The sequence below is a fragment of the Alternaria atra genome (assembly GCF_907166805.1).
Source record: "Alternaria atra isolate CS162 genome assembly, contig: 9, whole genome shotgun sequence".
Classification (NCBI taxonomy): domain Eukaryota; kingdom Fungi; phylum Ascomycota; class Dothideomycetes; order Pleosporales; family Pleosporaceae; genus Alternaria; species Alternaria atra.
The window spans coordinates 6144-18745 of record NW_025091347.1 but is presented as its reverse complement, the minus strand read 5'-3'; the positions used below and the strand labels follow the sequence as shown (position 1 = coordinate 18745).

Genomic DNA, 12602 nt, shown 5'->3' with positions numbered 1-12602 from the left:
CTCGAATCCTAGACAAATTAAGTTACAGGAACCTAACTAGACCAGCTACTTCAAGTTTACTAGAGTTAGCACGATGTGATAAGATCTACGCACGCAAATTAAATATTTAAGCACGCCCAAAACTAGAGGGAGCCCTAACTCTAGTTGCAGCCCTAGGATAGGGTAGTCCTACCTAGACTTAGCACACTTAGCGTCCTCCTCTAATCCTTAATAATTTAAGTTAGACTCTAGAGTTGCTGGCTTAATATAGCGTACGACTATCGTTCCTAGGTCGCTTAGTTTAGGTCGTTCTGTAGTCGTTGTACGTAGTCTCAAAGTTCCTCTACTTTAAGAGCTCGGCTTCTCTCTAGGGGGAGGTCTGTCCGACTTCCGCTTGATTCTTCCTAGTTTATCGTATCGTTGTCTACCTGTGCTTACATCGTACAGGTAGGGTCTTGCTAACTTGTGACACTTAACAAGCAGCCGTTCTTAATTCTAGCTCGTCTTGTACAAGAAGGAAGAGTTGTTCTTAATTCTTGCTACGCGCGCAGGAAGAGTATCGTCCTTAATTCTAACTCGTCTCGTACGAGGAGGAAGAGTTAAAGTAAAAGAAGGTGTAGATCCTTCTTCTAATGTTATAGGCAGAAAGAGGCCTGCTAACGAGTATGCATTTGCTCCTATGTACAGAAGAAGAAGGATAAGGAAAAGAAGAGTAGCGTCCTCCTCGTACGGTATTTATCCTCCGTACGCTAATACAAAGATAGATAAGCGGGAAGTTCTTCGGCGTAGCCTCTTGTGGTACTTAGGCGTAGCCCCTTACACTAGTAGAGAGGGCTTAAGAGCGCTTAGCTATTGCGAGCGACTAAAAACACTAAAAAAAAAACGCGTTAATATAGGCAATAATAACAACAGTAGAAGCTTTAAAAGCGTACTGCAGACGATAGCACGTTGTTGTGTGATGTAGCACAGTACGAGTGCACGGACGGGTCTAGTCTAATTTAGGATAGACTTTAGGGGCTAACTGCAACACTAAGAAGGTATCGTGAGATAGGCTCTCTAGCTACTCTAGAAACCTCATAAATCTCTTATAGTTAACAAGCAAGATAAGCAAGTTAATTAAAAATTACTTCTTAGCTTGACTTGCTTGTTAATTTAGGTGAGCTCAGATTGACTTGATTGAATTAATTAAGTCAAGCAAGTTAAGCAAGCAAACCAATCTGGATTGCTTGTTGCGGACTGTGGTCATAGGATATCATTCTGTAAGACATGACATGGACATTAGCATTCACGTGGCAGATAACAAGTCTGTCTCTTGTATGGGCAACTGGTGTGGAAATGCTATGTATGCGCGCAATTCCGCACTTACCGAAAATGGTCATTAATGTGAGATTTGATTCCTGCTCCCCTCACCCAGCACAGTAGACCATCCCTGATGCCGTGTCATCTTCCCATACATGGGTGCTGTATCATTCTCACGTGTTAAATCAGACCTCGATCGGCGCTCATTGTTCCAACTGTCCCTTCGTCGAATCTGATCTTCCCAGATCAGTAACCCCTCGTACCACCACGGCCTCTTATCCAACTTCCTCGGCCCCTAACACCGCGCCAGGTCCCATACCCAGTAGAGGTTTTAGTCCTCTCCAGCAGCCCTTCTTCATCCCAAGTCCAAATGTCGTCCTTCTCAACGAGATCATTGACGCTCTCACCCTCCTTGTCTTCGGCCATTTTATCGGCGCCTCTTCGTAGAAGCATGTTGAAGGCCTTTGTATCACACAAGCGGGATCTGTAGCACTGGTTGTACAGAACATGTAATGGTGTTGCGCCTGTGATGTCCTTGGCATTGACATTGACTCCTGCTTCGAGTAGCATTTCCAAGATGATGGTGATGGCAGGCAATGTTGTTATAGTACCCGAAGAGCACGCTGCATGCATTACAGATTGGTCAGATGAAGTTACGGCATAAACGTCCGCGCCTTCCTCCATGAGATACTGCACAGTCTGGACGCTGGCTGTACGTGCTGCGATGTGAAGTGTTGTTTCGCCCTTTGCGTTTTCAGCTCGAAAATTCGCACCAACATCGACAAGGGAACGAACAAGCTCAATGTCACCGATACGGGCAGCACCGTGCAGTACTGTCTGGCCACTGGCTGTAGCTGCATGAACACTCGCTCCATGTGCCAGTAGTATTCGTGTGACTTCAATGCTTGGGCATTGTTCTGCCGAAGGGTGGAGTGGGAAAGAGCAATCTTCGAAATCGTCCTCTTCATTGCTAAGACTGTAAAGTAGCGGTGTGTATCCACATGAGGCAGGCTCATCGATTGCCGCGCCGATCGATATCAGGTATCGAATGACATCCAGACGTCCGTTCTTGCAAGCCGAGTGAAGCGGCGTCAAGCCATACTTGTCCTTCGCAGAAAGATCCGCACCATGCTGGTAAAGTATTTCGGCAAGAGCTCGGTTCGCGGTATAGTGTAAAGGTGTTCGAAGCGCTCGATCTTTATGGTTGACATCTGCTCCAGCGGCTATAAAGGTCTCCAAGAGGGAAGGCTCAGTGTTGACGCTATAAACGATACCAAATATAGGAGTATGACCTCCCTTGGTCTGGCTTTCTTGGCGCAAGCCATGTCCCAGAAAGAATCGCGTGAGGTCTTGATCTTCAACAACTGTCCAAAAACCACTATTCCCAGTTGCAGGATGTTCGGCATTCACATCAGCACCAGATGCTACTAGCTTTTCCAGTATAATCGGCAACCGTTTGGGGTTTGCTATGGTGCTCCAACGACAATTATCGACGCAGATATATTCTAGGTCAACGGCAAGGGCAACGCTAATACCTAGGGCAGTTCGATCTTGAGGCTTAGTTTCGTCTGGAAATCCGCGCACTTGGGTGAGAAGAAATTCTACTGCTTCCAAATGCCAGCAGATTGCCGCCCGGCCTAATGCTAACCTTACACCATCAAGTTTTGGTTGATCGGAAAACCTCTGGTTAGGTAGCTTGCTCAACATGATGCGCATGCATTCTACATGATTCAGTGATGCGCTTCTCTCGAATGCACTGGCTGGTATTTCCAGACCAGCATTAATCAAGGCGGACATTGCATGCTGAGCACCTAGCCAAGCAGCAAGATCTACGGCATCGAAAGGTGGTTGCATCGCAGTGTCTAAGGTATCCTGGAGCGTGGGACCTGCTCCAGCAGACAGGAGCAGTTGAACGGCGTCTCCATGGTTGCCTCGAATCGCAAGATGCAATGGTGTACAGTTGCAGGCACTTCGGATATCGATGTCCTCGCAGAGGGGCACAAGAGATGCTAGCAATGGGATGTCGCCTTTGTATGCAGCTTTGTGGATGGGTAGGTCGCTGCTCTCGAGCGGAGATAGGTCATCAGAAGCGTTGGTTAATTGTTCTGACATCTGGAAGCGTCTCAAGGGACCATATAGGTCGCTAGAGACAACTTGTGGGACGATGTAGATGGTTGTCAGGATGAACATCCAGAGGAATATGCTAGACCATGATATTCAAGAGGAGTTGTCTGTCAATCAGTGCACAAGTGAAAGATTCTGCGCCGAGGTCTTTTTGCTGTCAGCATACCGATTGCTTGGTACAAACGACATTAGGCTCAATGTGCCTCCAGAACGCGGGGCTGCCTTCCAAGAACGGTTAGTTCCTTGCCACTATTCTCCGGACCGATCTCCTTGTTACAACGGAACGCCTTACGCCCAGACTTGTCAACAATCAAGCGGCTTGCAAGCGCTTGATTGATAGCTTGATAACTATCAATCCCATCAAGTCAAGCTCGCCTATATTTATTTTTTAGCAATCCAAGCTGAGGTAGCTTAGCTTAATTGTTCAGCTTAATAGGCTTAATTAAGGTAGCACGCGAGGTTGCCCGTTTTGCAGCAGGAGCGATCTCACGATAGGTTTTTAGTGTTGTAGTTGTCGCAGTACTAGTACGTAATCAGCCTAACTTCTGCAACACTATACTCCCTCCACCAGTTACCTAAACAACCCTCTATCGCGTCATTTTTTTGCTCCTATCGCCCTTATCATATTGCTATCGCCATGCCTCCTACGAAACGCGCCTCTAATAACCTTACTCGCCCGAAGAAACGCGTCAAATCCTCCACCGCCCGCGGCAGTGTTAGCCAGCCTATAGCCGTCGATAGTTAGCTATCGCCATCGCCGTCGCGTCTGTCGCCTCGCAGAGCTCTCGTAGAGGCGTCCTAGGCTTTAACTTTTAAGTCGCAACTACGCGAGTCGCGGCCTAAAGACGCTATTATCGCGCCTACCGAGTGCAGCGAGAAGGTAACTGTAAGTAGATTGTGTGTATTCTGCTTAATCACCGAGAGGTCTGTGATCTAAGCTTATATACATAGAGTAGTGGGCTGATTGGTCGCTGGATAATCCACGTGACCATGCAAGGTACCCTAGGCTTACAGCACGCAATCCTGATCCTGCTCTGCGTCGCGTAGTCGACAGTAACCGCCCGGCATCGCCAGTTTTCTTAGTTCTCCATTGTGCGCATCTCTTTTTCCACAGCTGCTCTAACCGCTCCAGCTAACAATCTGCCATTTTCAGTATCTGCCCTAGAAATGTCTACTGTAACGTTGGGCACGTCGATGGAGGCGAGGTTAGTTCTGTTCGTGTGCTGCTAGTTTGCTAGCGTTCCAGACGTGGCGCTTAGTTCCGCAGGTGCGCTTGCGGACGCAACCAAGGCCCAGGTACGCGCACTAGAGGATGCTGTTGCCACAAGGTCATCGACGCGTGTCTTCAGCTCAGCGATCTCGTCGATAAGTTTCACATTGTAGTCAATAATAGCTTGCTGGTTCTTTCTAATCTCTCTTGTTTCGCGTTCGAGGTTCTAGATCGTTTCATTCTGCTGCTAGATAATCTTAGTTAACGCGGTAAGTAGATCTTTGTTAGTGGCGGTGCTCTTCCTAGCTTGACAGATAGGTTGGCTGCTTTCGATCTGGATAGTGTCGGAGTCGTCGGCTAATAGGTCTGGCTGTGGTGGTCGCCTGCGATAGTGTTCGTTTTGCTCGGTGGTGTTTCTTGCGCGTCTCTTTAGTGGTGCCAGCAGCTCGGTTGGCAAGGATGTCGCTTCGCGGTCGCGGTCGCGGTCGCGTTCAGGGGTCGAGATTACCATCTCTCTCACGCGTCCAGATCGCAGACTCATCCACACAACAGCTACTCGCTTCCGTTCGATCGCAAAACGTTACAGAGTCGGTCGGGCGAAGATACAGTGCTTAGCGAATGCGGCTTCCCCTCGAACACAGTTGCAACAACGTTTGCGCCACACGGTAGACAGGGATCATGGCGCCCCACCTAGCATATTCGACCTAGCGTCAGCCTGTCAGCACACGTGCGGTGTGCAGCCAGTACACAGCTTTAGCATAACACTTTAGAGCGGGTGCACACAAGCTGATGGTTCGGTCATTAAACAGGCGCACTAGAGATTTAGCCAGTGCATGCACGAGAACTAACATGACACTAGATAGGGGACATGACTTCACAAATCGTGATAACTTAACAAAAGACGAGACATCGTCATCTCAATCATGGTAACCTCTACACACTGTGTTTCTGATACTATTCGAACGTTAACCCTCGACATTGGATGTACAATAGCTGACCCTGATTTGCACACAGAAACAGCCGTTGATTGGCAGAAGAAAGACCAAATACAATTAGGCAGCAGCCAAGGAAGTTGAATGCCTACCCCGCACCTCGCAAGTTTTGGAAACACTTCTACTTACTGTGACAATTAATCGCAAGGACGTCGTTTGTTTTAGCGGCTACCATCAGACCGATAGCTTGAGAATCAAGATATGGAGAACGAAGAGTCTTTTACAGTATGTTCATACCCTAAGCTGTAATAATCTGAGGTTGGCTGATTGTATGAATAGAGTGTAAGGATATACTAAGAGACGGTCGTAGCGACACTAAAGTTAAGAACTATAGGAAGTACGACACTACAGAACAACTATAGTGCGTGGATGCTAACGTTTGGTGTGTCTGGTGGTGTAGTTTGTAAGTGCAGCTGCGAAGACTACATTGCGAGGCTGCTGCTAACGCTTAGTGTGTCTGGTGATGTAGGACGTAAGTGCAGCTACAAAGAGTACGTTGCGCGGCTGCTGCTAACGATTGGTGTGTCTGGTGGTGCAGGGCGTAAGTGCAGCTGCGAAGAGTACGTTGCGAGGCTGCTGCTAACGCTTGGTGTGTCTGGTGGTGTAGGACGTAAGTGCAGCTGCGAAGACTACGTTGCTAGGCTGCTGCTAACGCTTAGTGTGTCTCGTCATTTAGAATGTGAGTAAAACCTTCATTTATCGCTCGTGCGCATGTAGTACCACATTACTTACTTTTACGTAGTACAATGACTGGATGCTGCACTGTAACGATGTTTTTGCCAAGAAGCTTTTCGCAAGTTTACCATCTTACGCACTACCTATTCCAGTTATCCCGTGCGATTGCTGCAGCATCATCGTGGACGCAGCTTCCGGAAGCTCTCTACGCAAGACCGACCTTTCAGGGATACGAATGTTTGCGGCCAGTTGTTCAGTCTGCGCCATGCTTCTCGTCGCCTTGCAGCGATGGGACCTTGAGCGCAATGGCAAGGTGGACCTGCAAAGAACCCGTTCTGCGCTTACGGCGGGACCAAGCGGCCCGCGCCTTTTGCGATTCTCTGTTGATCCAGGTCAGCACTTATTCTCACTCTCTTTGCTTCTTTACATGAACCTAGGCTAATTGTATGCGCTTACTGCAGAGTGCGCGACAAACCATGACTTCACCACCCCAATCGGTCGCCCAATCTTCACCGAGCCCGTTAGCTCCGCACGATCTACACTGCTCCGCGCATGGCTCCGCTGGTGTAATGAGGAACATCACGAGTGTAATGGGAACCAAGCTGAGCTTGGGACAGCGTTGCCAACAAGACTCCTGTACGTCGGTGATCTAGGCGATCAGAACCACAAGCCAGATCAGGTTCGTCTCATCCGTGCTTCAGAAGCGACCACTTGGCAATATATCGCTTTGTCTCATTGTTGGGGCCAGCTCCCGACGGAAGAGCAGAAAAGGTTCTGCACAACTCAGGACAACATCGGCCGGCGGCTGCAGGGATTCAGTGTCTCCGAACTCCCGATGACTTTCCAAGACGCCGTCACGGTAACCCGAGAACTCGGTGTCCTCTACCTCTAGATTAAATCGCTATGCATCATCCAATACGAGGACAGTCTTGAGGACTGGAACTGCGAATCTGGTCGGATGGAGAGCGTCTTTTCCCAGGCTTACTGCACAATCGCCGCCACTGCGGCTGCTGACTCAAACGCAGGGTTCCTTAAGCGTTATATATGCACTGATAGTGTCTATGTCCAGGATGCCTCCGGCAACGAGTTTTACATCAGCACTGACGTAGATGATTTCGACCAAGACGTGGGCAAAGCCAAGCTGAACACGCGAGCCTGGGTGATGCAAGAAGGGGTTTTGGCAAGGCGAACTATTCATTTTAGCGCCAATCAGATGTACTAGGAATGCGGTCAAGGGGTTTACTGCGAGAACCTCATGAGACTCTACAGGTACGACTTTTGTATCATCACTACTGAGACACTTCTAACAATACGCGTCTCCTTCTAGCCGCCCTAAAGGCAAATATTCTATGCTTGATCCACATTTTCCGGAGCGGCTCCTCAAGTCAGGCCTCGCACGTACACTCAACTGCATATCCTACATTATCTCGGAGTACTCGAAGCGAAGCCTTACAGTTCTGACGGACAGACGTGTTTCAGCATCTGCGCTAGAGAACCGTATGAAACATGCTTTGAGATGTCAAAGCAGATACGGCATCTTCCAAAAATTTCTTCACAGAAACCTCCTGTGACGTGTAGATGACAGTCAGCTGCAGGAGATCCAATACGACTCTCCTCTGCCCTCTTGGACATGGATGGTCTATAGTGGAGGCGTCAAGTTCATCGACGTCGGCTTCGGCAAAATGGAATGGATCGATAGCCTCCGATTCGACGAAAAAAGAGAAGAGGCCATCATCGCGAGCTTGTGGGCATTTCGAGATTGCACATTGGTACGCTGTGGGTCATATCACGAAGTCCGGTGTCCTAACGGAGCAACGAAAGGAAGGATAGACTACGATGTTAGTGGAGGCGATATCCTTAGCAAAGAAAGCTGTGTTATTGTCGGAAAGGGGATTTACAATTCCTGGGAAAGAGACAACGATCCAACGTACCACATGTTGGTTGTTCGACCAACAGATGTCCAGACATGCCAACAAGCAAGTTTTTTGATTGACTTGATTGATTCTTGATCAAAAGCTCAATCAAGTCAAGATCAATTCGCCCATAGCGTTTTTCCAATTAAGAACAAATCAAAGCCCTCTTTTTGATTGAATTGATTGATTAGATTGATCAGGTACTAATACTAGGGCGATTTCTAAGGTAGTTAATAAGGTTGCTAGGCAGTAGATAATATTGATAGGGTGACATATTAGTAGTGTTAAGTTTCGATTAGTAAGCAACCTTCTGATCTAACTAGCTTACTCTGCGACGTAGTATCAACATTTAACATCAGCCTATATCTTATATTAGCGCCTATTGTTGTTATCTCTAAGGCTCCTTACGCGCTATTACTATCTGTTATGCCTCTGAAGGCCTTTAAACGCGCTGCTGATCGCGCTGCTGCGTCAAATAAACGCGTTAAAGTCAACGACAACTCTTAATCGCAGTCTGAGCTGCCTGTACGAACCTTACTACGCAAAGCCCTTAAGGTTGCAGCTAGTTAAGCTACAGAGAAGGCTCCGTTCGAATCGCAGCTGCGCGACCTGCTGCCCGACAACGCGATCGATCCGCTAACTGAGGGCTCACGAGCTGCTACAGAGGCTTTAACTAAGGCGTCTGATAGCTACGATAGAGGCGAGCTTGATAGTCGGTTTAAGGATAAATACGATAGCCTTAATTAGGCTTATATATCGCGCTTTATGAAGCCGCTAAGGACGCTTAAGGGCAGGAAAAGCTGGGTCTTTGAGCACGGTTATCGCGTCGCCTTAATAGCTGATCCGCAGAGGACTTTCTAGATCTGCAGGCATTGCTATAAACATCAGAGATTGGAGGGGAAGCAAGCGTTAGAGGTGACGCTATCAACAACTGCTGCGATAACTTATATAGCACAGAACAGAGTTGGCTACCGCCTTAACCGTTAGGGCCAGCTTGCTAAGGCTGCGCTACCTTAAGGTTAGACGTCCCTGCGATTATTAAGCGATAGCGGTGTTGTTGTATTGCAGGAGGTCGCTAATGAGATTGGAAACTTTGATGTACAAGGCTTTTGATACGCTGCTGTTAGCTGGTTAGTTGATAACAACTACGCTCTCCGTAAGTTTAAGACTCTAGCTTTCCGTGAGATAATAGCATACGCTAATCTAGAGGCAGCAGAAGCTTTATAGGTAAGTCGTACTAGCGTCGCGAGCTTTGTTATAAGGCTTTATCGCTACCTTAAGCCGCAGGTTGTCAACGACTTGTCGCAATCTATAAGTCAAATCTATATTAGCTTTAACGGGTAGACGACAAGGGGTAGCAAACGAGGGTTCTTTAGTATTGTTACTTATTACGCTAACGCCTGTGGTAACGTTAGGGACCTGCCTATTGCCTTACCGCAGCTTACAGGCGCTTATAGTAGTGATAGGATTGCTAATATACAGACTTGTTAACAATCAATCCAGATCAATCTCATTAATCCATCTAAGCGTCTATAGCTACCAAGCCAAGCCAATCCAATCCAGAGCAAAAAAATCGTTAATCAAGCTGAGATGGGCTAGATTGATTGATTAGATTAATAAGATTAATTGGCCCGAGCGTAAAGCGTAAGGTTGTTCATATTAGTGTTGAGCGATCTTACGATATTTTTTCTGGTGTTGAGGTTGACAACAATATATCTAAAAAAAATCCACCACAACGCGTTGTGTATATAACGTGTTTTATAAGCGAGTCGTCCTTACAAGCGAGTCGTCCACCCCACCAACTTTGATCACCTTTGAAGATCAAATCAGTTATGCCTCAACGCCAACAAGCTCTATTGCGCTCATCTGAAGCTGATATGCAGCTTACTATATCATCTCTTAATAGCCACCAGATCAAGACTGAGAGAGCTGCTGCTCGCGCGTTTAACGTCCCTCGAATGACGCTACGCGACCGACGCGCTGGCAGGCTTGCACGACGCGATTGCCAGCCCAACTCAAAGAAGCTTACCCAGCTAGAGGAGGAGGTAATTATTAGACATATACTCGACCTTGATCAGCGAGGATTTGGGCCTACGTATACAGCTGCGCGCGATATAGCTAATAAGCTGCTTGCTGCGCGTGGCGCAGGTCGCGTTGGCGTCCACTGGCCGCGCAACTTTGTCAAGCGTACAGACAGTCTTATGACGCGTTTTAATCGATCGTACGATAGGCAGAGAGCTCTATGCGAGGATCCTGTGCTAATCAGCCGCTGGTTTAAGCTGGTAGAGGAGACAAAGGCCAAGTACGGCATCTGTGATGAGGACGTCTACAACTTTGACGAGGCTGGCTTTATGATGGGCAAGATCCAGACTCAGCTAGTTATCACAGGGTCAGAGAGGAGAGGCAGGCCAAAGACTATCCAGCCTGGCAACCGCGAGTAGGTAACGGTAATTGCTGCAATCAACGCTGCTGGCTGGACAATCCCACCGTTCCTCATCTTTGCTAGCAAGTATCACCTGTCAGCCTAGTACGAGGAGGATATCCCACGCGACTGGGCTATCGCAGTTAGCGACAACGGCTGGACAACCAACGAGATAGGAGTAGAGTGGCTAAAGCACTTTATTAAGCATACTGAGGGCAAGGTAGTTGGAGCACGCCGCCTGCTTATCCTTGACGGCCACGAGAGCCACCAGTCTCTTGAGTTTCAAGAGCTCTGCAAGGAGAGCAATATCTACACGCTCTGCATGCCAGCTCACTCATCTCACCTACTGCAGCCTCTTGACGTAGGCTGCTTCTCGCCTATGAAGCGCGCGTACAGCCGTGAGATTGAGGCTCTAATGCGCTACAATATCAACCATATCACCAAGCTCGAATTCCTGCCAGCCTTTAAGGCAGCCTTTGATCGATCGTTCACCTTAGCCAATATCTGCTCAGCTTTTCGAGGCGCAGGCCTAGCCCTCTCCAGCCAGACGCTGTTCTATCAAAGCTCAACGTGCAGCTGCGTACGCCTACTCCACCAGCTGCCTCGCAGAGCCTCCCTGGGAGGCTCGTACACCAAGCAACGTACGTGAGCTTGAGGCTCAATCAACGTTAATACGTGATCGCGTGCGGCAGCATAAGAGCTCATCACCAGCCTCGATTATTGAGGCGATTAACCAGCTTAAAAAGGGGGCTGAGGTGATAATGCTCTCAGCCGAGCTTATGCGCGATCAGATTACCTGCCTTGAGAGAGCCAACGAGGCAGCAACTAAGCGTAGGCAGCGCAAAAAGAAACGGATACAGAAGCGTGGGACCTTAACAAAGGGAGAGGGAGAGGATATACTAGCTCAAAAGGAGGCTGACCAGCAGATTGAGCGTGAACAGCGTCAAGGTGGTGAGCGATCAGGCCTTAGCCGCCAGGCTATTGCGCGCTGCAGGAGGTGCAGGGAGACTGGGCACAACTCACGAACGTGCAAAAAGGATGCTGTAGATACTATTTAATCTACTATATTAATCGCTTTATTCTACCTTATTACGTTGTTGCGTTGCGTAGCTTTGAAGGTGATCAAAGTTAGTGGGGTGGACGACTCGCTTGTAAGGACGACTCGCTTATAAAACACGTTATATAAATAAGCTTGATTATGTTTGTGTAATACGCGCGATTCGAACAGCCACAATAGCTAGCTAGTATACACCTCTACTAAGCTTTCTAGGCTTAGCAGAGTTAAAAAGAGGCGCAATAATATTGTATATAGACAGCTGTAGTTGTTGTTGTTATTGTTGCAGGTAAAGGTAGCTATAGATGCAACTTACAAGAAGATTAATTGTAATACTATAGTTACACTACTAGAACACGCTTTTCTCTAGTATTTCTGTATGCGCAATTACTAAATAAAGCACGCTAAGTTAACTGCTGCTGTTAAATAACAATAATTATCGCGTTGTTGTAGTTGCTTTTAGACATTATAACAAGTGCTAAGCAATAGATATATTGAGCTACTAACCGTCTTATGTTGCAGCTCTATCGTACAACCACAACCTACCCAAGCTACGCTACCTTTTTAGCTCTTAGCTACCCATCCTTTACGCGCTACTTTATAGTCTCTATTAAAATACGCCTGTTTCCCTCTCTTAATCGCAAGCATGCCACTAAAAAGACGCGTTTAAGACGTTGTTACCGCGTCAGCAAAGCGCTAAAAAAGCACGCCTCGCGGTACTCTCAGCCAGCCTATAACTATCAAAAGCCCTCTATTATCGCCTTGTATATCCCCTCGTAAAGCCCTAGTTAAAGCGTCCTAGGCATTAGATTTTAAAGCGCGATTGCGCGATACCTAAGCTAAAGAAGCTATTATCCTACCTATTAAGGGCAGCGAGCAGGCAACGATAACAACAACTAACGAGCTTAACACTAGAAGCTTTGACGAATACCTA

At 47.7% G+C, this 12602-nt stretch overlaps 2 protein-coding genes across 2 annotated transcripts; one reads left to right on the top strand and one right to left on the bottom strand.

Annotated features, from left to right (window-relative positions):
* Positions 1-1524: 1524 nt before the first annotated feature.
* ALTATR162_LOCUS12172 (uncharacterized protein) lies at positions 1525-3468 on the bottom strand (the record flags this gene model as incomplete). The annotated part of the gene is made up of 1 exon (XM_043319818.1): positions 1525-3468. One exon carries the CDS (start codon positions 3466-3468, stop codon positions 1525-1527), a length of 1944 nt encoding a protein of 647 aa, XP_043175753.1.
* Positions 3469-5973: 2505 nt separating this feature from the next.
* ALTATR162_LOCUS12171 (uncharacterized protein) lies at positions 5974-6354 on the top strand (the record flags this gene model as incomplete). The annotated part of the gene is made up of 2 exons (XM_043319817.1): positions 5974-6283; positions 6347-6354. 2 exons carry the CDS (start codon positions 5974-5976, stop codon positions 6352-6354), a joined length of 318 nt encoding a protein of 105 aa, XP_043175752.1.
* Between the last annotated feature and the right edge of the window lie 6248 nt (positions 6355-12602).